Source organism: Pimephales promelas, chromosome 11 (assembly GCF_988280905.1).
Source record: "Pimephales promelas chromosome 11, fPimPro1.hap1.1, whole genome shotgun sequence".
Lineage (NCBI taxonomy): Eukaryota > Metazoa > Chordata > Actinopteri > Cypriniformes > Leuciscidae > Pimephales > Pimephales promelas.
In genome coordinates, this window is record NC_142779.1 from 22,040,337 (window position 1) to 22,066,600 (window position 26,264).

The 26,264-nt window shown below is 38.2% G+C and overlaps 1 protein-coding gene across 1 annotated transcript; it reads right to left on the reverse strand.

Moving 5' to 3' along the window:
• Positions 1-1,485: 1,485 nt before the first annotated feature.
• sgpp1b (sphingosine-1-phosphate phosphatase 1b) lies at positions 1,486-26,264 on the reverse strand. Its single transcript, XM_039651948.2, has 3 exons — positions 25,289-26,264; positions 12,857-12,946; positions 1,486-5,875 (listed from the first exon to the last, which is right to left on the reverse strand). Exons 1-3 carry the CDS (start codon positions 25,961-25,963, stop codon positions 5,324-5,326), a joined length of 1,317 nt encoding a protein of 438 aa, XP_039507882.1. The 5' UTR covers positions 25,964-26,264; the 3' UTR covers positions 1,486-5,323.

Below are 26,264 nucleotides of genomic sequence, written 5' to 3' on the forward strand. Positions count from 1 at the left end.
GGCAAACAGATACTCAAATGATATTCAAAGTTTACTCAAAGATGCCTTATTCATTTCAATACATTTAAAGTATAGGCTATGCTTGCTCTATGGATAGAAAATTGTTATTACAAGACACAAATTCAGATAGGCTTCTCAGAGGTTACTCATGAGAATGTTTTATTATGACAGGTTTCAAAAAATAATGAATGAAATAAATAATGTATCTACTGTATTAGAAAAATAAATATATAAAAATAGAACTAAAAGAAATACCTCCAAATTGAACAAAAATAGCTCTCACAAACTTACAAACTAACAAAAATATATTTATATCTTTAATTTTCTTCCTCTTTAATCTGTTTTTCTTCCTCATACTCTTTATTTGCCCATCTATATTTTGCTTTCCCAGCAGTTTTTTGACAACCATGGACATTTTCATCACAGCCAGGACGGTCAGGACAGGCCGTGAAAACAGGACATGTCCTGGGAAAACAGGACTGTTGGTCACCCTACTGTTATCTCCATTGAGTGTATTTGTTGCTGAATGCATGATTAGTGTGGCGAACCGGACTAGGTCGAGGGTGGCATGAGAGAATGGCACGAGGCCGGTGACGTGATTAATGATGAACGACGACACCTCGTATCTCTCACGTCCCTTGACCTCGTCCTGCTCGCCACAATTAGCAAAGAGAGGTGTGTATTGTGGAGAGTATAGTGTGTGCTGAGTAGGCACACACACACACACAGACACCTGTGTCAACAAGCTAAGCAAAAACAACCAGTCTTTAACCCTATAAAGCCTATGTATTAAACTTGATGCATGATTTTGTTTGATACATGTCCTCTAAATTATCAACATGATATATATATATATATATATATATATATATATATATATATATATATATATATATATGCATGCCGTGAAATCTTTAAAGTAATCGTAAAAATAACCTGTATATTGTTAAAAATTCACTTACATTTCATCTAAAAATAACTGGGAGATATAAAGTGACAACTTTATATTTATATGCATTTAAGTAATCTGCTAAAGATCACATTGATACAAGCTATCAGAATTTCAACTTCAGTTTGACTTTGAGCCTCTAAATAAAACTATTTTTCCTCAAGTATGAACTCCATATTGTCACTGAATATATTAGACTGTCTGAGCCACAAAAACCTGTTTAGATTTAGATTTAGATCCTGTTAGATTTTGTGGAAACTCATCTGAAATAGTGTACAATCTACTGATCGGCATGTGCTTTATTAGCATTTTGAATTAACACAAATACATTTTACTAATATATCAACATAGTTAAACCGTGAATAGTGTAAGAGATGTTTTTTTTTTTTTTTTTTGTAATCGGACCTGCAAAGGCAAATCTCAGGCTAAAACATGCTCACACATGTTCATTAATATTTCAGACATTACAGAGAGCATATTCATCTCAGCAGGAACATTCAAACGCCCTGCTTATTAAACCCAGTCCAGTCATATAATTCTGTCAAGATTTTAATATTTTCTTTATTTTTTTCTCTTTAAAAACAGATAAAACTAAATTTGCTTTTGATTGAACATGTATTAAATGCAATCAAAGATCATCAGATAACTGCTATGAATGCATTGAACAGAGCTTCTATAACAAGCCATTTTATGAACATAAGCCACAGGTCACCTTATAACACTGAATTCATGGTCATTTGTGCATTGCATTTTTAGCCTTGTGGGAGTGTGATTCTTCCAGTGTCAAGCGCTGGGTGAAGGTCAGCTGATTTTTATTAGGTCTGAACGTTCAGTCCGAGATTTAAATTTAGGGTATTTTTTACTATTTTAGGTTTTACAACAGCCTATATGAGAATTTAACAATATCAGAATGCCTCTAACAATATTTAAAGACGGCATTCATATTTTTAGATTAAAAAAAAAGATTAACATGACAGGAAGAATCAGGGCTCCAGAAACAACCATTTAAACAAACACACATAGTATCCAAAGCTTCTGAGACACATTTGGTAAGACTTCAAACATTTTAAACAATTCTGCTCACTGATTTTACAAAGAATTAAACATCTAAAAGAAATTGGGAGGATGTCTGTTGAAATGTAATGCATTCCTGAAATGGGTATGATGGCAAACTGAACACCAGTGAGTATAAATGACACATTATTTAACCTGCAGCTTTTTGCTGAATTCCACATTTGAATTAGCATTCTTAGTCTAAAAATTTGATTTTTATATAATTAACAAAAACATATAATAAGAACACTGTATGAAACAGGATGGACAGAGCAGCAATCTGTCATTTAAATTTGGAACATCCCATTTTATCTAAAAAGTTTTCCACATTCTCTGTTCAGTTGAAAGAAAGAACAATGAAAAACAAAACAGCTGGGAACAATAGCAGAGATTTACATAAAAGGCACTGTGTGGTATCTAAATCAGATCTGTTTATTCAGAATAACCAGAGAAATCCAAGGAAATAAAGCACTTTTAAATGAGAGCTTCACCACTGGATCAGTTTCTCAGGAAGCTCAATCTAGGTCATGACAGGACCACACGGATTCTGCTGTTTTTTTCTGCATTTGGTGCTGATTATAGGGCAATTTTCTAATTTAGACATAGTATAATTAGTTAAACCGACCTGAGAGCACTACTTTTTAGTAGTTGAATCTATGGAAGCTTGTTTCCGCCACTGAATTAAAAAAAATAATAATAATAATTGCGACTTTTTAACTCACAATTGCGAGATATGAAGTCAGAATTGTGAGATATAAAGTTGCAATTGCGTGATATAAAGTCAGAATTGCGAGATATAAAGTAGCAATTCTGAGAAAAAAAAAGAAAGTGCGACTTTTTATCTCACAATTGCGAGTTTACATCTCGCAATTCTGACTTTATAAGACATAATTGCGAGTTTATATGTCTAAATTCTGACATCTTTTCTCAGAATTGAGAGATATAAACTTGCAATTGCGACTTATCAGGCTAATTCTAAGGGGAAACAATGACTAACTTTTTCCCCCCTCAGAATAGTTAAATCTTACAATTCTGACTATATATCACGCAATTGCAACTTTATATCTCGCAATTCTGAGTTTATATATTGCAATTCTGAGTTTATATCTAGCAATTCTGACTTTATATCTCACAATTGCAACTTTATATCTCGCAATTGCAACTTTATATCACACAATTCTGAGTTTATATCTTGCAATTGCGACTTTATATCACCCAATTCTGACTTTACATCTCGCAATTCTGAGAAATGAAGTCAGAATTGCGAGATGTAAAGTCGCAATTGTGAGAAAAAAAGTCTGAATTGTGAGATAAAAAGTCGCAATTACCTTTTTTATTTTTCATTCTGTGGCGGAAACAAGCTTCCATATGAATCTCTATCAAATTATATTAAAAATTATTACAAAACATTAAATAAACTAACAAGAAAGTGGATGCATAGAGATTTGTGAATGATATGCAAACCAATGTTTTGATACTGGAAAAATTACCCCCCTTATGGATTTACAGAAAGTATTTATATTTGGTGATAAACACATTACATAGGCCTGAGAGAGAAAAATGCTACAGTCGAACTACTTCAATCCACAAACACAAAGACTTCATCAGAAAAAAATCACTCAGAAAGAGTCGAAACTAGAACAATTGGTCTAGAAAGCAATGCTCCTCAATGACGACCTTCTCATATTCTGGCCTAAACCCAACCTCCGTCCTTTGTCTCTGAAATATTAACTCCACCCTTCGAATGATTGAGATCTACATTGTTCTAGGTGAAGAGTCAAAGGTCAACATTGCTCTCCGGCCGCACTTGGTGGAATCACTTGGGTGTGGGTGGGTTTTCTCATTATTCAGAGAATCCAAAACAATCCTGTTTACAGAAGTGAGGATTTGGGAAGCCACCTTCTCTTTCAGTAGAAAAAGGAACTTGCACTTGAACAAAGACACAAAAGGCCACAGGAAAAATAAAACACAGCAGTGTCACACAAGCCTGACCTATTATCCTAGCGACAACAGCAGGCAGCAGAGCAGTGCAATCTGGGAACAGTGCATTTAAATCAGTACCACAAATTCACCTTAACTACACATTAAACTACCTTGACTAGAAGGCAGTTTGAATTATTCACAGGTTTAGTAGCAAACCTGACATTTCCTTGCATTTCAACCTGACTGAAAACACAGCTAAATGCTAGGGAAAGCATCGCTGATTTTCAGTGCAAAAAAAGAAGAAAAAAAAAAAAGGGAATAAAACTATACGAGATATAAAAAGATCAAGAATAATTCTTATTAAGAGCTAGACATGTATTCAATCTAAAAATATAAATGTTAAACTGATTTAATATTTAACATTTTTCAGAGTAAATCACTAGTGCATCAACTTTTAATGCCTAGAGAGAAACTGGTTCTTAAGTGGTCAGTTCAAAGGATTGTTCACCCAAAAATGAAAATTCGATCATTAATTATTCACCATGTAATTTTTACACTTGTATGATTTTGTTTATATAATATTTTGAGGAACATTGGAAACTAAATAACATTAGAGCCCTTTGAATTCCATTATATACACAAAAACACAGACATTTCTCAATTCCTTCTTCTGTGCTCCATGAGGGAAAGTCAATGACGACAGAATTGTAATTTTTGTGTGAACAAGCCCATTAAGGCATCTATCATTATAAAAGTCTTCAGAGAAATAGTCCAACCTGCTTTCGATTCGAAACTAAACTGCAACAAAAGTACAACAAAAACCAACGCTGCACCCAACCGCTAATCATCATGTTTGGGTGTGATTTTTCAGATTTTATATTGCAAACAAGAAATAAAAGCTGACATCAGCTTCAGGCGATCCATCACAGAGATTTGCATGAGTCGCGCATTCGCAAGAAAGATTTCAGTCAACTCTTGATGCAAGAGTTTGAGTCGTCCCACTGTGGCGTGAACAAACCTCATCAAAAGTCAATGTCATCCTAAGATTATGATAAGAAGCAGAACTGCTGTATTGCTTGAGAAAATATAACAAACCCTATAGAGTAGAAATGTTTACAATCAGATTCTAGATGAGAATAGACATGCTACTGTACTTTACATGCAACTGCTTAGAAAAGGGCCATAATCTCTAAAATCAACAAACACTGGGTTTTTTTGGAATAGAAAATTTGCTAAAACTACAGTATAAATGATGGAAAACATATCTGAGGAACATTTGGAAGGTGCAGCACAGTATTACAGGCTTTAGTTCCATCCAATCATTGATTTGAAGGGAAAGGCCTCTGCAGTCCGACTAGGCTCTTATTGGCCGAAATGATGGATGGTTATTTCACCCAATCACAACAGACCCATTTGTATAAATAGGAAAGGCACCAGGAAATGTGCATTTAAGCCCACAGTTCCGTAGACGATATAACGATATGGCAATTCCACCTCCATGTGCTGCCTGGCCTTCCGAACGTCGCCACTGGGAATCCCAAAGAGCCAGCAGACGAGCGGGATGGTGAGAGCCTTCATTACGGCTCTGGTCGCCAGGAGAATGAGGACGCCCAGGACGAAGCGGAGTAGACAGAGAGCGATCAGGCTGAGGGTGATGGATGGGGGCTGTAGAGGTAACATCGATGCAGTTGGGTCCGGCAACAGGCCCAAATGGTAGTTGATGTGGGATGCCAAGGCGATACCCGCACCAGAGCCCAGGATTTGGGCGGTGTCGCCGCGTGATGTGCTCCAGGTGTCCAAGGTAAAGGAGAAGAGACCCAGACCCACGTGAAGAGAGATGATGATTAGCGGGGCGTAGCGATGGGTGCGGTTGAAGGTGTCAATGATCTCCAGAGCAGGACTGAAGACCACTACGATTAGCAAACTGTACAGGAAACCGGCAATGATGTCCTGAAGACAAATACAAATACAATAACGTCAAACCACAGAAATAAAAAGAAAAACACAGGTGAAGGTGCAGAGCAGAGAAAAAAAAACTAAAAAAAAATTACATTTAAAAGAGGCTGACAGAGAAATGTACAAATTTGACTAATACTTTTTTCACATGTAAATCTATAGAGGGGGTAAGACCTAATAATAAACTTATTCATTCTAAAAACATTGCCATAAACAAGAAAAAACAAATATGGCAGGTGCAAAGAACAAAAAAGGAACAATACAACAAGGTAAACTTGTTTAAACCAACACAAATGTTTGAAGCCAAAATGTGGTCAGATTTGAACATGATTTGTCTGTTCAGACCAATATGTAAAAGACAGCAGAAAGGCTGAATAGAAATGCAAATTCACTCCCTTACAGTAGGTGGTGCTTTTAGAAAAGCAGAAGTAACAGCAGCGGCTCTGGGCATGTGCCTGAAAACGCATATCTTATTGGCCGGCCAATGCAATGGAAAAAAGATTAGAATACCTCTGCTGATGATGTAAATCTGTCACATTGACTGCATGCAAATGTTCATGTTGGTCTGACTCTGAAAAGATGCATTAACAACCGTTCATTTAAGTAAAAATTCTAATAGCACTGAATATTCGACCAGTGTGAACGCACGCATACTGAGACCGTAAGACGTCGATCTCATGGATTTATAAACGTATAGAAAAGAAATACTTAAATTTGAAGTTCTCTTAATTGAAACGGATGACAAGCTTTTGCTTGAATATTAACATTCAGTCAGTACCTAAAAAGTATCAAACTAAACAACCAGCCCTATTAGTCATCTTTGCTTTATTTTTTGCCAAACTTTATTTCGCTTGGCTTCTGCTGTTAAAAAAAAAAAAACATCAACTCTTGCATTGCATGTTTGGACATTTTGGGGCAAGTGCAATGAAGGGAGGGGTGTGTTTGGGTTGATTTCAAATATAAACAGTTTTTCTCAGATATCGCTTACTGCACCTTTAAAACATCATGAATATGACACATTTTAACTACCTGTGTGCCCATTCACTCTGCCCTTCAGTGACTCACAAACACACATTATTCCTAACCCAACTCCTACCTCCTAAACCCTAACCTCAAAACTGACCTTTCAGAATTTGTAGATGTTAAAATAGAAATCATTCAGTCCCTTTATTAAGCCGTTTTCCTAATGGACCCCAAGTACAGTACATTTGTCTGGATGCTTTCAAAGTACGGTCTGTTCATAAGGACTGAAACATCGCCTTCATGAGTAACAACTCGCCTCTTTCTTTAATCTATCAGTCATTAACCATGATGGGCTCACTTTCCACATTTGTTGTGGAACATAGGTTCACATCTCTCACAAATACACTCACCTAAAGGATTATTAGGGACTCCTGTTCAATTTCTCAATGCAATTATCTAATCAACCAATAATATGGCAGTTGCTTCAATGAATTTAGGGGTGTGGTGGTCCTGACAATCTCCTGAACACCAAACTGAATGTCAGAATGGGAAAGAAGAGGAGAATGGGCCGACTGATTCAAGCTGATAGAAGAGCAACTTTGACTGAAATAACCACTCGTTACAATCGAGGTATGCAGCAAAGCATTTGTGAAGCCACAACATGCACAACCTTGAGGCGGATGGGCTACAACAGCAGAAGACCCCATCGGGTACCACTCATCTCCACTATAAATAGGAAAAAGAGGCAACAAGAGCTCACCAAAATTTACAGTTGAAGACTGGAAAAATGTTGCCTGGTCTGATGAGTCTCGATTTCGGTTGAGACGTTCAGATGGTAGAGTCAGAATTTGGCGTAAACAGAATGAGAATATAGATCCATCATGCCTTGTTACCACTGTGCAGGCTGGTGGTGGTGGTGTAATGGGGGGATGTTTTCTTGGCACACTTTAGGCCCCTTAGCGCCAATTGGGCATCATTTAAATGGCACGGCCTAATGGAGCATTGTTTCTGACCATGTCCATCCCTTTATGGCCACCATGTCCTCATCCTCTGATGGCTACTTCCAGCAGGATAATGCATCATGTCACAAAGCTTGAATCATTTCAAATTGGTTTCTTGAACATGATAATGAGTTTACTGTACTAAAACGGCCCCCACAGTCACCAGATCTCAACCCAATAGAGCATCTTTGGGATGTGGTGGAACGGGAGCTTCGTGCCCTGGATGTGATCCCACAAATCTCCATCAACAGCAAGAAGCTATCCTATCAATTTGGGCCAACATTTCAAAAGAATGCTTTCAGCACCTTGTTGAATCAATGCCATGAAGAATTAAAGGGTTAGTTCACCCAAAAATGAAAATTAAGTCATTAATTACTCACCCCCATGCTGTACCAACCCCGTAAGACCTTCGTTCGTCTTCGGAACATAAATGAAGATATTTTTGATTAAATTTGAGATCTGTATAACTACCACATTGGCTCCTAAGGGACTGCCTCTTGACGGCCCAAAAAGTCAATGAAGAAAATGTTTAAATATCCCAAGTGACTACCGTGGCTCAACTATATGTTTACCAAGCGACGCGAATACTTTTTGTGCGAAAAAACAAACAAAAATAACGAGTTTATTCGACTATTTTTTTTCTTCCTTGTAGGCCAGAACGAGACTTCCTTATAGATTTCCACGACGCATGCGCGAGAATTGCGATCTGAAGTAGTGTAAGCTGTGTACGCAGATCGCAAATCTCGCGCATGCGTCGTGGAAATCTATAAGGAAGTCTCGTTCTGGCCTACAAGGAAGAAAAAAATAGTCGAATAAACTCGTTATTTTTGTTTGTTTTTTCGCACAAAAAGTATTCGCGTCGCTTGATAAACATATAGTTGAGCCACGGTAGTCACTTGGGATATTTAAACATTTTCTTCATTGACTTTTTGGGCCGTCAAGAGGCAGTCCCTTAGGAGCCAATGTGGTAGTTATACAGCTCTCAAATTTAATCAAAAATATCTTCATTTGTGTTCCGAAGACGAACGATGGTCTTACGGGGTTGGTACAGCATGGGGGTGAGTAATTAATGACTTAATTTTCATTTTTGGGTGAACTAACCCTTTAAGGCAGTTCTGAAGGCGAAAGGGGGTCAAACACAGTATTAGTATGGTGTTCCTAATAATCATTCAGGTGAGTATACGTGTACTTGTAAGTGGGACTGAGATATCCTATCTGTCTTTAGTCCTAGTGATTCTTTTTATCGGTCAAAATGTGAATCCGTGTCGACCGTCAGATGTGTGGCATAACTTTCAGCAAGCCATATTTGTGCAAGCAAACACACCATAAAACCAAGAAAAGGGCTACAATTACATTACATTTTAAAACGTATAGATGATTTTGTGATTGATTAGCAACATAATGAAGATACAAATATTTTAATAAGCATTTATTTGCCTATATCATTTCCCAAAGAGTGTGAGATCTGACAAGTTTCACAATCCCTTCTTGTCTATGATAATGTTTAAACAATCTCATGTTTCCATGGGAACAATCTCTAGGGCAACGGCCATTTATCCCCCCAACAGTTCAACCAGACAGATGAGGTCACCCTGAGGGCAACATTACCGCTTAGAGCAGACATGGTGCAGGAACAGGAAAAACCATGTCATCCAGACAGACAGACAACTCGCCAAAAGATTAAATCATTCAGTGAAATTACACCATTGATCACTGTAATAAAATGTCACACTTAAAACATCACCAATGGGATTTACAGTGTCTGAACATGCATGTTTATAATGGATGGGAGTTATGGGGCAGCATCAGGCAACATGAGACAAACAGATAGATATAATTATATCAGGCTGCTAAGTCTATTCCAGTAACCTAAGGTCACAAAAACACACTTATTATTCAAATCATATGTTATCTTCCTTCAAAATGACAAAAGGTTCAGCAAAGGGATACTGAAATGACCTGCATTCACACTAAAAGAAAGATGAGTAAAGATAAAGATACACCAAGAGTTTATGTTTTTTCCCAGCATGACTGCCTTAGGTGAACACGCACACAAAAGAATAATACACATGCCCTATGACTATGAGAAACCTCATTACGTTGCCTGGCCTTTATGGCGTCATTTACACTGCAGGTCTTGATGCCCAATTCTAATTTGTTGCTTATATCCAATTTTTTTAAACTGTCTGTTTACACGTTATTTAAATTGTGACCCATATCCGATTCATGCGTTTACACTTGCCATATAGGCTACTATCTGAAACATATCGCGCATGCTTAAAGGGTTAAATTATCTTGCACAGATGGACGAACACGAAATATGCTTCATGCTCTGCAATATGTGAAGTTGCAAAACACCATTTTCGAATAAGAAACAATGTCTATAAAACTCGTTAAAACTCCACAAATCACACACGTATCGGTGAGAACACTCGTTAAAATAGCATACACACCCGAACTTGACTGCACTTCACATTTTTTACATTATTGATGATACTGCTTTCATTCGTAATGCAACGGACCGATCTACGGGACATTAAGCCTTAAAATAAAGGAGTTATTGGGCTGTTCACTGTTATACAATAAAGAGCCTGCACTGAGACAGCAAGGAGTTGCGCTCAGGAGTAGAGCAGCTGTGGACGATTTTCTTTTTCTTTTTTGATCGGCTGCGGATTAATTCTTATGTTTTAAAAATATAATTGAGCATGTTAATAGTCCTAGAACATTTAAAATAGCCCACTTAAAGTGTTTATTACAAATAAATTACTAAATGCTAAAAATAAATGTAAATTAACAATTTCGGCACATTCACAATCCTGTGAAAACACTTCCCATGCCCCTGTCCACATTCATCTCCAATGACACAACGTTTTGTCGGCCATCCGTCCCTTTGCAGAAGCGCGTCGGGGGTTTCTCTCGTCATTAAACCGCGGAGACGTCGCCTAATGCCTCAGAAAATCCGATCTGCCTGTTTACATGACAGTCGCATTGGACCATATCCGATTTATTTCCACATATGAATGAGGCCTGAAAACGATCATGGAAATATCAGAATGCATGTGTTTTGTTCCTGTTTACACTGTCATAGAACACATCCGATCTGTCACATTTGAGCAAAAAAAAAAAAAAAAAAAATCGGAATTGGGTCACATTTCACTGACAGAGTAACAAGGCCTATGAAAGCAGCAGTCTTTTTAAAGGGGTGGTTCATTATTATTTCACTTTTCTAACTAGAGTTAGTGTGTAATGCTGCTGTTTGAGCATTAACATCTGTAAAAGTTGAAAGTTCAAAGCAAGATGTTTGCTTTTAAGGAAATAGTTTAAGGACCACAACAAACGGGTGGTAGGGACTACACGAAAATTCCCCTAAAATTTACATAATCCCTGGCAGTCCATATTGAAAAGAGGCGAGTTGTAGTAGAGCACATTTTTGAGTCTTCTCAAGCTGTCGAATCCATCTTTTCACATGCAATACAGTACGCAACACAAATGCAATAGCATGTCACTCTGTAGGCATCTTACAACAGTTCCCACACGAGCGATGTAATAGATTATCATGACATAATATGCTAATTGATGAACTATCTTCAACTAACCATTCAGAAACGTCCTGTTGCATTCTACAGTACACGTTGTCACTTATTGAGTCTTTCCACCATTGTCTGACTTCGGAGCTGCTAACACACGCCAGCTCTTGAAGCTCCGCCCTGTGCCAGGATCAGCAGCTCATTTGCATTTAAAGGGACACGCACGAAACAACGCGTTTTTACTGACCCTCAAAAACTCTGAGGACAACAGAGACTTATTTTACATATTGTAAAAAGGTGCATTATACCACCCCTTTATTGTTTTGCCTGATAACTGATAAATAGAATAGGCTATTGAAATATGCTAATTTACTAAAATAAACAAACACACACACACATACATACATATATATATATATATATATATATATACATTTATATTTAACCCTCTTATTAAACTAAACTAATGTTTTCAGGGCTGGACTCACAATGAATAAAATCATAATGAATTTATAATTAACCCTCTTATTAAACTAAACTAAGGCTTGGAAATCTCACCCAGGCCATCCCACACACCCACAACAATTTTGAAAGCACAGACAACCCTTTTTTTGTATGGCTATTACTTAAAAGAAAATAAGTCTAAATCCTTAGGTTGGGAGTGTGCTAAATTATCCAAGGTTCTCCCTTGAACCGCACATTCACTAAAATGTTTAACTTGACCCCACTTATGTGTCCATTAAACAATAATCTACTGGCCTGCAGAAAGGTTTTAAAATTAAATGTTCTCATAAAAACAAAGGTCACATCAGCACCCAGTTTGCACGTCTAAATTAGTTGTATACATTCTAAAAATAGCTAAAAACAACAGCATAAAAAGCCTTTTTAATTAACAAAGGTCCATGTTTAATACAAATGTACACAAAAACTTATTGAAATATGTTTAGTGAAATTAGAAAATATTTAAAAGAGCGTTAATTTAGTTGTGTACATGCATGTTCCCATATGTTCCCTTTTTTTGTGATGTCACAACTAATAATCTCAGGGTTTACTGGGTTTTACATGATATTTTTTTATGTCCGTGGAGACTCGCGCTGCGGAGGCAGGCGGAAGTATAAACAAGGTTTCCATCTCCTCGCGGGTTCAGATATACCTGAAATACATCCACACCGCAGACATGTTGCTTCAGACAAGCACTTGCAGGTCTCGGTTTCTGTTAAACTCATCACAACATTTCGGCCGTATTGTTTCAGTGATAAGTCTTTCCGAATACTCAGTGCATCCCTACAATCTCCACTTTGTTGCAAAACAACCAACTAATTTGTTTAATTTAATTGAGCAACAGATAACAGCAGAGGTAATCGAAATGTCAAAAATATGGTTCAGATTCATCATGCATCCCCAAAAAAACCTACACACTGTGACTTTAAATCTTTAACTATTAAATAAAAATAATGTTTTAATTTTATTTTAATTTGTCTTACCAGTATGGAGTGCATGCCCATGTAAATGCGGCTCAAACACACCAGGAAACACCAGCTGAAGGCCAGGGAGACACCCAGCAGCAGAGGATACTGTGGAAATAAACACACACTTTACTATGAGACAAACAACTTCTTCTAAATTACACAATGAAATTCATTAGAAGTGGTGTAAATGATAACCACTGGTTAGCTCCGAAATTTCTAACGCATTTTTAAAATGCAGGTTTCCAATTTAAGAGTAAAACAAAGTCTTTTGTTAAAGGAGTAGTTCACTTTAAAAAAAAAAAAAGTCCATGTCTTTCTTTCTTCAGTCTAAAAGATCTTATGGTTTTTGATGAAAACATTCCAGGATTTTCTCCATATAATGGACTTCAATGGGAACCAAACGGTTCAAGGTCCAAACCAGAGTTTCAGTGCAGCTTGAAAGGGCTTTAAACGACGCCAGACGATGAATAAGGGTCTTATCTAGCGAAATGATCTGTCATTTCAAAAATAAATAAAAAAAAGTAAGTTTTATAAGCACAAATGCTCACCTTACTCTGTTTTGTGATGAGCGTTTGTGACTCTCCTGTTCGAACTAGTTCATCAAAATGAACAAATCTTTTTTTTTGAGTCTGAAGCTGCACTGAAACTCTCATTTGGACCTTGGAACAGTTTGATTCCCAAAGAAGTCCATTGTATGGAGAAAAACCTGGAATGTTTTCATCAAAAACCTTAATTTCTTTTCAACCGGAGAAAGTAAGACGTGGACATCTTGGATGACATGGGGGTGAGTAAACTACTCCTTTAACATTCCATTCACATGATCCACAACATCATTTGCATACTTTCATACCTTAAAGTGAATTGTCCATCAATATACACAAATTACCAGCAAAGGATAGGACTGATTTGCTTTTATCTTTTTTGGACACACGACTACAGCAGATGGCAGAGGAGAAAGAAGATCTGTCCGTCTCGCTTTCTGTCATTTCTGTGAGTTGTTTTGTTTGTACCAGATGTGTAAAATTTCCTCCGTAACACAATATAACAGTTGCACAGATGGTGTTCTATTAAAGCACGCACACACACACACACACAATGTCCTCATGTTTTGGCTGTGGGCCCAGTGTCACACTGACACCACAGCTAAGGTTAACCTGCTTTCATGAGGCTGAAGGGTTTCTGTTCTGGATGAGTGTCCATATGTCTCAAGTGTCCATGGTAGTATCAATGTCTATACCATCCTTATCACTTGCTGCATAACACAATGTCATTTGCCCAGCACAGACGGACTCCTCCTGTGGTAAAACGGCCAGACAACCATCAAACACTGAAGTCAAACCCTCAGCACACCATAAAACAACCACTTAACTACAATTACCACCCCACAAAGCAAAAGATGGTCAGGCAGATAAAAAGAGAGAGAGAGCCATTGCCAGCGGGAAAATTCTGTCAGTAATTACTCACCCTCACATTGTTCCAACCCCGTAAGACTTTCGCTCATCTTCGGAAAATACAAATGAAAATATTTTTGATTCAATCTGAAAGCTGTCTCACTTCTCCATAGGCTTCTGAGGGATTAAAACTTCCTGGCCCAGAAAAGTTACAGACATCGTTAAAATAGTCCAACTAGGGATGGGACGGTATGAAAATTTCATATCACGATTATAGTGTCCAAAATAATCGTGATTATCAATATTATCACGGTTTTGTTAAAAATGTATGAAAGTGCTCAAAAAGAACTGATGCTCACACTGAAAACATTTCAACAAGTTTTATAATTGAAAATCAACAAACAACAAATAAAACAAGCCTCTCTATGCAGTTTTCTAAGCAAGATTCTATTCTATGGCATTTGCTTCTTTATAATGCCCATTCGTCAATAGCAACACATTATTACACAGCGCACATCCATATCACAACGGACGCGCGCTCTTGTTTCATTCAAATACAACTTGCTGTCTTGCGTCTCCGGTTTTTGATTGTATTGCAAAAATGAAATCAGAGTTGATTTATTGCTTACAGAGTTTGATAATATTGTTGTGATACATCTTGTCTGGGCGATTGTTTTACAAAATGAATTCATAAACAGGTAAGATTTAAAACATTAGCTAATCACATTATCAATTCAATATGTCCCCGTAATTATGTGGTAAAAATAAAATCGGTTTAATACGTGATGCATCTATACTTTACTATCCCTTAAAATATCACTCTTAATAATAGTCTTTTTTGAAGTTGTTCGTTCGTCTTTGGCTCAAATCCACTTGCTACGAACTTTTCTTCGCGGAAGCTTGACGTCTATTTCAAGTGAGTGACATAAAATGTTTCAACTCAAAACAACATTTCGTGCCCAATTGTTTCCCAGACGTAGTTTTGGTATTAAGGTCAAAGTTAACTTGCCTTGCGTTCGGGTGATGATCACACAAGATGACTCGACAGATTTGAAGTGTTTCTATTGCAGTGACTTTTTGTTCGGCAGACAGGTGACCATCCTCGATCAAGTTTCCCTCAGGACTTTTGTAAAAACCCAAAATATGACCACACCACAGATTTGGTCCTCTTAAAAGGCTGAAAAATCTCCTGAGCACGGTCACTGCCTTCCACCATTCCTTCTCGAATAGTAATGTAAATAAATACTGCGTGCTGCGCGCCTGCGTCAGACTGGCCGACAGGATTCAGTGAGTTATTAAAATCTCGATAATCAAACACGGTTTTAATGATAATTCAATTTTAAGCGATAATACTAACCGTCAGTACATTTTATCAGTTTATCGTGAAACCGGTTATCGTCCCATCCCTAAGTCCAACAGACTGTCCTGGGTAACATCAACATACAGGACATTTGAACAAACTCTGTAACTTCTGTAAACTCACTCATAATTATCTATAGCTGGATGTCTAGAATGGCAATAACATTCATTTTACACATTTTTATTCCTTCTACTGTTTAAGATTTTGTGAGTCTCTATTGCGCTACATTTCTTTAACAAAAATACAGTAAAAACAGCAATAATACTGTGAAGTGGTATTACAATTTATATTAAATATTTGCAATTTATTTCTCTGATGGCAAAGCTGAATTTTCAGCATCATTCCTCCAATCTTCAGAGTCACATGATCCTTTAGAAATAAGAAACATTTCTCAATATTATCGATGTTGAAAACATTTGCTCCTTAATGTGTTTCGGAAACCATGTCCATGATATATTTTTTGAATAGAAAGTTAAAAAGAACAGCATTTATGAGAAACTATATTATATTGTTAATATAATATAATATTATCTTTTGTAACATTTAATTTGTCTTCACAGTCACTTTTGATCAATGTGTCATTGCTGACTAAAAGTATTAATTTCTTTAAAAAAATTTTAAAAAAGCTTACCGACCACAAAGGATTATAATGGCGGTTATAATAAGGTATGCGTTTCCCCTTCTCAGGTTCTCAGGTTACTTAAAAAAATAATTTGTATTAAATTGCTGAAACTAGGCTAATAGCTAAAAAGCAACACATTCCAAACAGACGTGGTTCATTGGGATTATGTCGTCTGTCTGTGTTTGCCGACCTACATCCCTCTCAGAAAGATTACTGCAGTTTAAACACTCAAGCAGAGATTTACATGCACTAACGTCCATGTTTAAACATGTAGAGCGATGGATTTACAGTGAAAGCCAAGCTGCCAAGAAAACGACAGCAAATTAAACCTCTGGCTGCTTTAACTCGGAAATTTCCATTCAGTGCAACATCATGCAACAGTGCTCAGTGATATTTTTCCAAACCTTCAAACCTCTAACTTCTGCTTTGCCTTTCAAAATACATACCAACCTAAATGAAAGAGAAAAGGAGAACTCATACAAACAGTTGCGTGCGTCTGCTATGTGAAAATCTCTTTTCAGTCAAAGACAGAGTTTTGTTCACTTAAGTGAAGTATGCAATGTCTGCACCACTAGCATCACAAAACAGAATAGCAAAAATAAGGACTATTTTTGGTCGACAAACAGATAAAAAGATAAGATCCATTACAAGAAAAGCATTACACTGCCTACACTATAAAAAATGCTGGGTTGTTTCAACCCAATTTTGGGTAAAATATGGACAAACCCAAACGTTGGGTTAAAAATGTAATTAAAAAATTAACCCAATGGCTGGGTATGTCCATATTTTTGGACATACCCAGCCAGCATTTTTTAGAGTGTACGCATCAAATAAATGACTAACTTTGAAGATACATTTCAAAGTGAATTCAAAATATGGAGAAGAGTCCCTTGTCTGAATAGTTTTTCCCTGACAGCAGAACATATGAACATGCTGTAGCACACACCTCTCTGGGGTCATACAGTGTAACTGGGTAAACACTGAGTCAGTCAAGAGATTCAGATGAACATCAGAGACAGAAGGTAGGCAGAGATTGTATTTTGGGTGGGCCAGTGAAAATGTGAGTTTTTCATAGAAAAAATAACTCCAATAATAATTAACCTTAGAGAGTAAAAAAAAAAATAATAATAGGCAAACTGCACAAACAGTTACACCTTTATATTCGGCAAATCATCATGTTTAACCAACAGAGCTCAATAAAGGCTGGACAAACCGGTGTAGACAATAACTTGTCTATTTTATTCAGGCTAGTCAGCAGAGCAAAGACAGTTCACTCGAAAATAAAGTAAGCTAAAATAATAATATCGCAGCAGTTAGATCGGCGGGTAAACCCGTCAGGCTGACCGGGAGAGAGAGAGCAAGAAGCGGCTGCTGCCAGCACCTAAAGCCTTGTTCACACTACATGATTTTAAAATGTCGGGCTGAACTGTGCAGTTCACACTACATGACTTGCTCTCAGTGAAATCATGAGTGTTCAAGTTGTTTAGCTGTTCACACCACACAACACAACGTGATTGATCCACAACAGGAGGTAACTCACTACACGAGTTAACAACGCACTACATAAAGATACAACCACAATCGGATGATAAGAGCATGATCATTTGTGACTCAATGAGAGCTGTTTCAGTACTATAGTACGGTCTAAATCCTGAAAATAATCAAACAAATAACGAGTTGACAACAACACAATTCTATCTGGTCTAGAAACCATGTTTTGTCACGAAAAACCACGCAATAAAACGAACCAGAAATGACGCGAAACTGCAGAGAAGAACACAACACGCGAATATGGACGTCAGACAGAAACTAGTGCTGCACACTGTTTGCTCGACGATCTGCTCTGAGAAAAAAAAAATGCAAAAAAGAAAAGAAAAAGTAAGATTTACCTGGTGTCCTCAACCCATGCGTTGCTATGATTGGCTGTACTCATGACATCACTGAGATTGAGTCGCGCGACTGCTCGAGATATCTAGCATGCTAGATATTTTTCTGAGCTCGGTGACCTGTCTGCGAGGTGTCTGCGAGCTGTCTTTGGTGCGTTGTTGGCTCTTTCACACTAACTGATTGGCGAGCGTTAATCGTCCGCTAATCGCCCGCGATTTGCACGCGATAACACCCTGACTTGTCGGTGACTCAACGATTTGCAAATCGGGCTTAAATCGGGCTTAAAATCACGTAGTGTGAACTAGGCTTAACTAGCCTTCTTGGGTTACTGAGTCTGAAGAACTGGGCTGTGTGGACTCAAAAGATGAAGGCAGTGGCTGTCTTCTTTCTCAACTCTTGCTTTGTCCAAAGAGCACATAAAATAAAGTTGTTTAGCCATTTATTTTGGCGCCACCGAGAGTTGGAACCCCCAGCAACCAATAACGTTCCGGAGGGAGGCTTTCTATAACTTGCTTCTATAACAGCTGCATTTTATACGGCAAAATGAATTAAGCACACACAGCAGTCAACAATAAATCAGGTATATATTAATATCTTTTCTTAAACACATTTGAATAATAAAAATAAACTAAAAATGTATTTTTCATCAAACTTGCCTGGGCGGGCCAGTGAGTAATGTGGGCGGGCCAGTGCCGCCCTGGCCCAATACTGGCTACGCCCCTGAGACAGAGACACAACCATTAAAAGAACCAGAGATCTGAACCGCACCTTATGACCTGAGACCATATGACACAAGTGCTGGACCACAAGCTGAACCAACACACAGATCTTTCCCTCCCTTTCATCTGAGCCTCAGCTAACCTCTCATGCTGAACATCTGCCTCTGATTACAGACTGTGTGTGTGCATGTCTGTTTGTGCGAGAGCTCTCTGCAGCTGTGTGTATGTTGGTTTGTGATAAGATTTTATATTGTGTGTGTGCGAGCTCTCCGCAGCCGTGTGTGCTGTTTTGTGAGAAGATTAGATTTTGTGTGTGTGTGTGTGTGTGTGAGCTCTCCGCAGCTGTGGAAGCGTTTTTGTGAGAAGATCTCATTTTGTGTGTGTGTGTGTGTGTGTGAGCTCTCTGCAGCTGTGAATGCTGTTTTGTGAGAAGATTTGATTTTGTGCGTGTGTGTGTGTGTGTGTGTGTGTGTAAGTGAGCTCCCTGCAGCTGTGTATGCTGGTTCATGAGAGAAGACAGAGATTTGTTTGTGTGTGTGTGTGTGTGTGTGTGTGTGTGTAAACAAAATTATAAATGATTAATGCGTCTAATCTCCATGATAACAGCATGACGGAGTCTGAAAATGTACAGTGTGTGAGTGTCAGCAAGCAGGAGACTGAGTTTATGGTCATAGGCGGTGTGTAGTGATGCACCGATGTGAAAATTTGTGGCCAATACCGATAACCGATATCAATATCGGCTGTGTTATGGCCGATACCGATAGTTACCGATGTCGATATCTCTGTATCCTCCTTTTCTGCGCCCGTTCTATTTCCCATGATTCATAGCGGGTTCAACGGACTAAACAGTTTTCTACTTTCTGTTGAAGTATTTGTTTACATTGAATCTATAGAATGATATATTATATGGATCAGTGGTCCAGACATTCGAAAAATATCAGTCTACACATGCGTTTTATATTCACGGACATGACCGTTCTGAAAGCGACTTTAAAACTTTCACAGAGGTCTTAAAGAGAAACCACAAAAACTTTGTGAGAAACAAGTTTAAAGTTTCAAAAGAAAAAGTTTCAAATATCGTATCAAAATGTCATTAAGGCTCCGATTTCAACATGACATCATGACTTTTGCATAAACATTAGGGCTGGGTATTGAGACAAATTTCACAATTCGATTCGATTCACAAGCTTGCAATTCGATTCGATTTCGATTACGATTCGATTCGATTCAATATCGATTATTTTGAAAATCAATTACAATAAATGGCAATTTTTCTCAAGGGAATCAAATCTCTTAAATGCTGTAAACTATGGTCTACATATATATATAGTCTAGTTGTAGCCTACTAGGCTTCATTAGCCTAATATGAAGGTAATAATTAACTGTTTTGTAGCTATACAAACACTTAAATTACACTTTTATTTATTTTTTATAATAAGAAGATTATATGAAATATAAACATTTAAATGGTGGCTGTCATAAAAACTTGCCAGATTTATTCAAATATGCATTAAATATTGAAGAATACTAACGAGTGTGGACTAACGAGTTTATGTGGGTTTTCTGAGGTAAATGTGACGATACATGACATTGAGCTGTTTAACTGACGTCTTTCCACGGTTGAAACGCAGATTGAGCGAATCAATGTGACATGATAGGGATTTAGATAAGTTGTACTCTATCTTTAACACACTTTCAGATGCTCGTTCATGTTTATTTGGCGAGTAAGTGGTATTATTAACCCGGAAGAGAGATCAGCGCTGCTGCTTCTCTAGAGCTGCGCCAGAGCGATCTCACGCCACAGCGCCAAAACACTATTTATGTTTTTGAATTTCTAAAGAAAATGGACGTAGTTTGAAAATTGAGACTTTGTTTCATATCAATAGTAACAAAGGACAAAGATTATTGTGATTTGTTGGATGCGCGCAGCCGCGATACAATGTCTCATTCATAAAATGAAACAGGATGACTAATCGATTCTTGAGATTTAAGAATCGATATCGGTTTGTAAAAATGAGAATCGATTAATATCGAGAAATCGATATTTATTACCCAGCCCTAATAAACATACACGCCAATTTCGAGTCAAGTGGCGTGTTATCTCTACGTATTTTGAGCTATCCGCGTGTATGTCTACGCCATTAACGTCCGCGTTATTCCGCGTGTCTGTACACGCCGCCAAATGTCCGACCAAAACAAAGCAAAATGTACATCTACATCTGGAGAGCCATGTTTTTCTTTCCTAGGATGGTAAGGGAACAGTCATAAATGCCATTAACCCCAGTGACGGTTAGGTTTAGAGACGGGGTTGAGGTAAGTCATATATTTATATATACAGTAGGGGTGGCACGGTACATGAAAAAACACCCGAACCGTTCGGTTCGCTTGTCTCGGTTCGGAGCGTGTGTGCGTCTCACGGTTCGACGCATGCGCAATGTAGCCCGTATGTCACGTTTGTTTTCTTTTCGCACGACATAAGCTTGTTCAACTTGGACCGGCGCTGCACAGAGCGACCGGTGAATAACATCAAACTAGAGCGGGAACGACGGCTCCGTCACTCACTTTCGCGGTATTTGATGTCATTACCGATCGCTCTGTATGCCGGTTCAAGTTAGTAAACAATCCAGTAAAAGTGGAGTATGGAGCGCTGCAGGTCACGGCACGCGGAGAAATGGCAAGTGGGAGAGATGAGGGAGTTGGAGGAAGCGCGAGCGTCCTATAAGTCTATGGTATAAGTCTGGTGTGTGGGAACATTTTGGATTTCATGTTATGATATTTTAATATAACGCTACAGTGGCACTTTATGTTTAAATAAGAGCTCCAGTCATATGTTTCGAAATCCTGCACTTTAATTTCAAGTGAAAAAAGGTACCCTCACTTTTTGGGAATAGAAGCATTGTTTATACTGTTTTTTGTGTTGAGGTTGAACTTGTTTCACTTTATGTTTATGGCCTTTGCTATTGCTATAGCCTAATTATAGGCAATGAGGTATTCATGTATATTAACTTATTCATAAAAGACAGTGTAGTTCCTCTTTTTTTCTTTTAAAAGATAGAATTTTTGTTAGAGCTACAAAAGTTGTCAGTTGATAAATGCAAGTTAATTTCTTTGTGTAAATAAGATTTGTGTGATAAAAATGCTCAAGTTCTTGTAGAGATAGTGATACACATTCTCCTTTTTTTTCAAAATAAATGAAAAGCATGTCAATGTCTTCTCTCTTGCTGTATCAAAATCTCACCTAGCTTTCCTCTGAGATAGTCCCAAAATGTGCTTAAAGTCAAAGAGTCAAATTCAGTTTGTGCATGATTGCATGAATATAATTTTTTTTATACTGTATCCTAAAGTGTGGATAATTAAGCTATATATCACATGCTGAAGTACATTTCTGGAGTGTTAAAGATTAAAAGAAAAAAAATAACAAGAACCGTACAGAACCGAAAACCGTGACACTAAAACCGTGATACAAACCGAACCGTCGGTTTCGTGAACCGTGCCACCCCTAATATACAGTAATAATGTTAAGTCAACGGCGTTCATAAACACGCTGAAAAGCGATTATGCGTGTTGATAGCACGCCAAAAATGGAAATACGAATTGCCGTGTCATACACACGCTACTTCATGAGATCAGTCTGCCCCAATAATGGTGGGACATTATCACCATCTGATTTAAAAAATAATTTAAAATATACAATGAAGTAAATGGCACCATTACATTCACAATATCATCTAATAATATCTAATAATAATAATTATGTGATGATATAAGAAAAAGTAAAACAGAATAACAGCATGAAAGATGAGACAGACTGCAGACATAAACCAGAATTTAAGTGAATGTGATAAGTAGAGGGTGGAAGAAAGTGTGTTTATCAGTGAACTAGCAGAAGTCTGCTGATGACTGAGGGTAAAGGCACAAGTGATGTGAGTGGGCCAAAATCAAACTCAGCACCCTCAGATAAGACTAAACTAAACAACGCTGCCTTGAACACTCAAACCCACTACTAGTCTCTAAAACCCACACAGCAAGGATTTGAGTCTCCCGAAAGCTTCTCTGCATAACCTCAGGCTCAGTGGAACCAGAGAATATACATCTTAAATATACACAAAATCACAATTTTGTCATGTTTTACTCAAGTTACAGGACTCCAGACTAACTTTTCCACTGGTTGAACTGGTGCTACCAACTTTCTCAGTTGGTCACACCAGCATTTGATTGGGTCGCACCTTTTTTTTTTTTTTTGGCTACATGCCATGCGGGATTAATCAATGCATGCTGATGAATATTGGTTTTAATGGACCAAAGCTAGCAAAGGCTTTCTGGGTTGCAGCATAAATACCTGTAATATATTACTTATCATTGCCAAATTTCAGGATTTTGGATAGTCATTTTAAGCATTTTACATTTGAATTATATACAATCTATCTATTTACATTTGAATCATAATCGACTATCTATTTATCCATCTTTTAAAAATCATTAAACATTCAATTGTATCCATTACATTTTAAAAGATTAGAGTATTATAATAAGCTACAGATTTTTCCTTATCAAAGTTTATAGTTGTTACAAAAATCTGAAATCTCACACTCCTTACCTTCATGCATTTTATAATAATTTCCTTTTCCTCAGTCGAGCGATCACTCTCATCGAACCACTGAAAAGACGTAGGGACTAGGGAGGGGCACGCTGTTTCGCGAGACATTTTTATTTTTAAAAAAATATGTGACGTCTACGTTCGTCAATAAATAAACTGCACGTGTCTTGCGGAAGAACACTGTAGCCAGAGCTACTTCTCTCCATTAATGTCTACGGCGAGTCACGCAGGCACTGGGCAACTCCGCATCAGAGTCGACCCCGGGATAAAATAGTCCAAATATAAACACTTATTATAGGCGTACTGTATAGATTCAGGATAAGTCAAAAACACAGTTTGGAAAATGAATTCATGATGTAGCCTACTCATTAATTTTGAACATAAGTTACGGACTGCAGCAGCAGATACTGTACAACGGCGTTCTGTTGCACGAGCGCCCACTCGCACATATGCGACCATTTAAATTTTAAAGCTGCAGTCGGCAAGTCTGGCAGATTGAGTGGACTTAGGCCCCGTCCACACTACTGCGTTTTTGTTTAAAAACGGAAACCTTTTGCTACGTTTGCACCTCCCGTCCAGACTAAAACGGAGAAGTTTAGAAACGCTGCAGCGCCGTTTTGCGTTTTGAATCTCTGGAGGGCGTTTTAGTGTATACGGTACAAAACAGAGGAGTTCAGAAATGCTGACGCAGAGGCTGACGCTCGGCTTTATGATTGGGTGTCAGTCAGGACGTATCCTTCCCTGATTCGTCAATCACTGTTTACACCGGCACGATTCACGGTCACGTGATCCACGTTTTCAGTCGTTTTAATGTGGACGGAGATCGTTTCTAATACGCAGATAAAACGCTGGTGTGGACGGAGATCGTATTCGTTATAATAATTCTCCGTTTTTAAACGAAAAAAAGTTTACACTCACTCAGTCACAGAAACTCATTCCCAAATCATCTTCCAACTAACAATCCGACTGAATCCGCACAAATACAGTTTGTGTTTATTATATGAGACTGCAGCCAAGTTCTGATGAAATGTTAGATAATAAAAGCGTAAAGGTTACAAATGCGTGAGCACTTTTAAGTCAGTCACTTCCAAGCCAGTCAATGTTGTTTGTGTATTCTAAAGGTCATTCTGTATTAGTTGGTGGCTTTCTCAAGAACAGTCATTAAATAGTTAAAAGACTGGTGCACCAACAATAGAATCATGTGGTTATATCACAATATTACCTAAATGACATTGACCCCGCATTGTAAAATCACGAGAGGGTGAAAGTAGACTATTCTGACCTAGAAAGCAATGAAGAACACGTACTTGACTACGTACTTGATATCAAGCAAGTGATTGCGTTACAGGCTGCAGCGAGGACTTCTTGATCTAAAGGACTCCAAAGTGTATGCTGTATTGTTTAAACCATTATATAAAAAAAAAAACGTCTTGATGCAATGCTATCAATCAAAGCTAGCTTGCTGTTGCTAGCTTCTCCGAAATTGCCTACTCTACCATTAATGTTTTTGATAATTAAAAGGGCACATGTGCACAGATAAATAATTTATAATAAATACTGCAATATTTCATAAAAATAAGAATTTAAATGTTCATTTCATTGTTACTTTAAAATATTTGTATGGATGTTAATTAATATCTAACCAAGTGGCATTAGCAAACAAATAACACGTGACTAGCCTTTCCTCAGTACCAGTTCTAAATAGCAATAACTTTTTTCTTAAGTCAAAGTGCATTTGAGCATGTTTAGCTTGAAAACTGTGCTCGTGCTGTCCATCCGACTTTGTCTTTAACATTTTTTTTATCTAATGCAATGAGAGACACATTACTCATCCAACTGTATGCACGCTCTGAATGGCACGATGTTCTTACCTCCCATCGACCGTAGGTCAGCAAGAACAGGCACAAGGGTATGGCAGTCCCGGACATGGCATGAGTAGAGGGCATGCTGTACTCCGAGTTGTAGAACATCTCCACCTTTACCACCGGGGGCGAGGCAGGTCTCGGCCACCGGATCACATCTTTCGTGCACTGGCCGAGATACATGACCCACACCCAGACCACGACGAGCCGGCGGCTCACATAAGCGTCTATGTTCCATATGAAGAACGGGAAGAATGAGATGTAGAACAGTTCGTTTCCAAGCTCGGTACCGAACGTGAACAGGTAGAAGAGAAACTTATTCTCGATGATGAACTCCTGTCCGGCGTCTCCAGTGAGAGAGTTTCTGCGTAACGGCTTTACCGAGGATCCTTGAGCGTCGTCCTCGTCCTTATCCCGTGGCCGCCCGGTTTCTCCCGCAGCTCCGTTCGACACGCCGTTATTGCGTTTCTCCCCGTCGGTCTCTGCTCCTGCTGGTCTACGGCGGGTGGCATCCCCGCTTCTGTTATCAACATCCCCGTGGCGCGTGCCTGTCACCCCGTTACTTAGTTTGTCACGTGTGTCGGTTTCGCGCACCCCGCATAGCTGTTGGAAACGCGCGACGTGCAGAGGGTCCTGCAAATAGTGCATTAGCTGCACGAATCGCACTTTCAAATCCCCTGCCATGGTTAGCGACAGACTGCGCAAGTTGAAGCCACCTGGTACGACAGGGATAAGCTGGATCCAAGCTCAGCTACCGAGAGTGAACCGTGCTGTGGGTGTGGGTTATTAAACCATTTTCTCCATTCCCGTACTTATAATAACAAAACCCCGATCTAACCGAGACAAATAGACTTGTAACAACTGATAAAAAATATTCATGCACACATGAAGAGGAAATTAATACGAAAAAAAAACTACTTTGTACTGACCCCACGCCGTATCCGGTTACTGACAGATCCGTGCGATCAATAGAAATACGGGTGGA

Excerpts from the sequence above, each read along its gene's own strand:
- sgpp1b (XM_039651948.2), bottom strand. The coding sequence starts at position 25,963 with ATGGCAGGGGATTTGAAAGTGCGATTCGTGCAGCTAATGCACTATTTG. Across the intron at positions 12,947-25,288 it reads TGACCTACGGTCGATGGGAG|TATCCTCTGCTGCTGGGTGT; the intron begins GTAAGAACATCG and ends TTATTTCCACAG. Across the intron at positions 5,876-12,856 it reads TGGGCATGCACTCCATACTG|GACATCATTGCCGGTTTCCT; the intron begins GTAAGACAAATT and ends ATTTGTCTTCAG.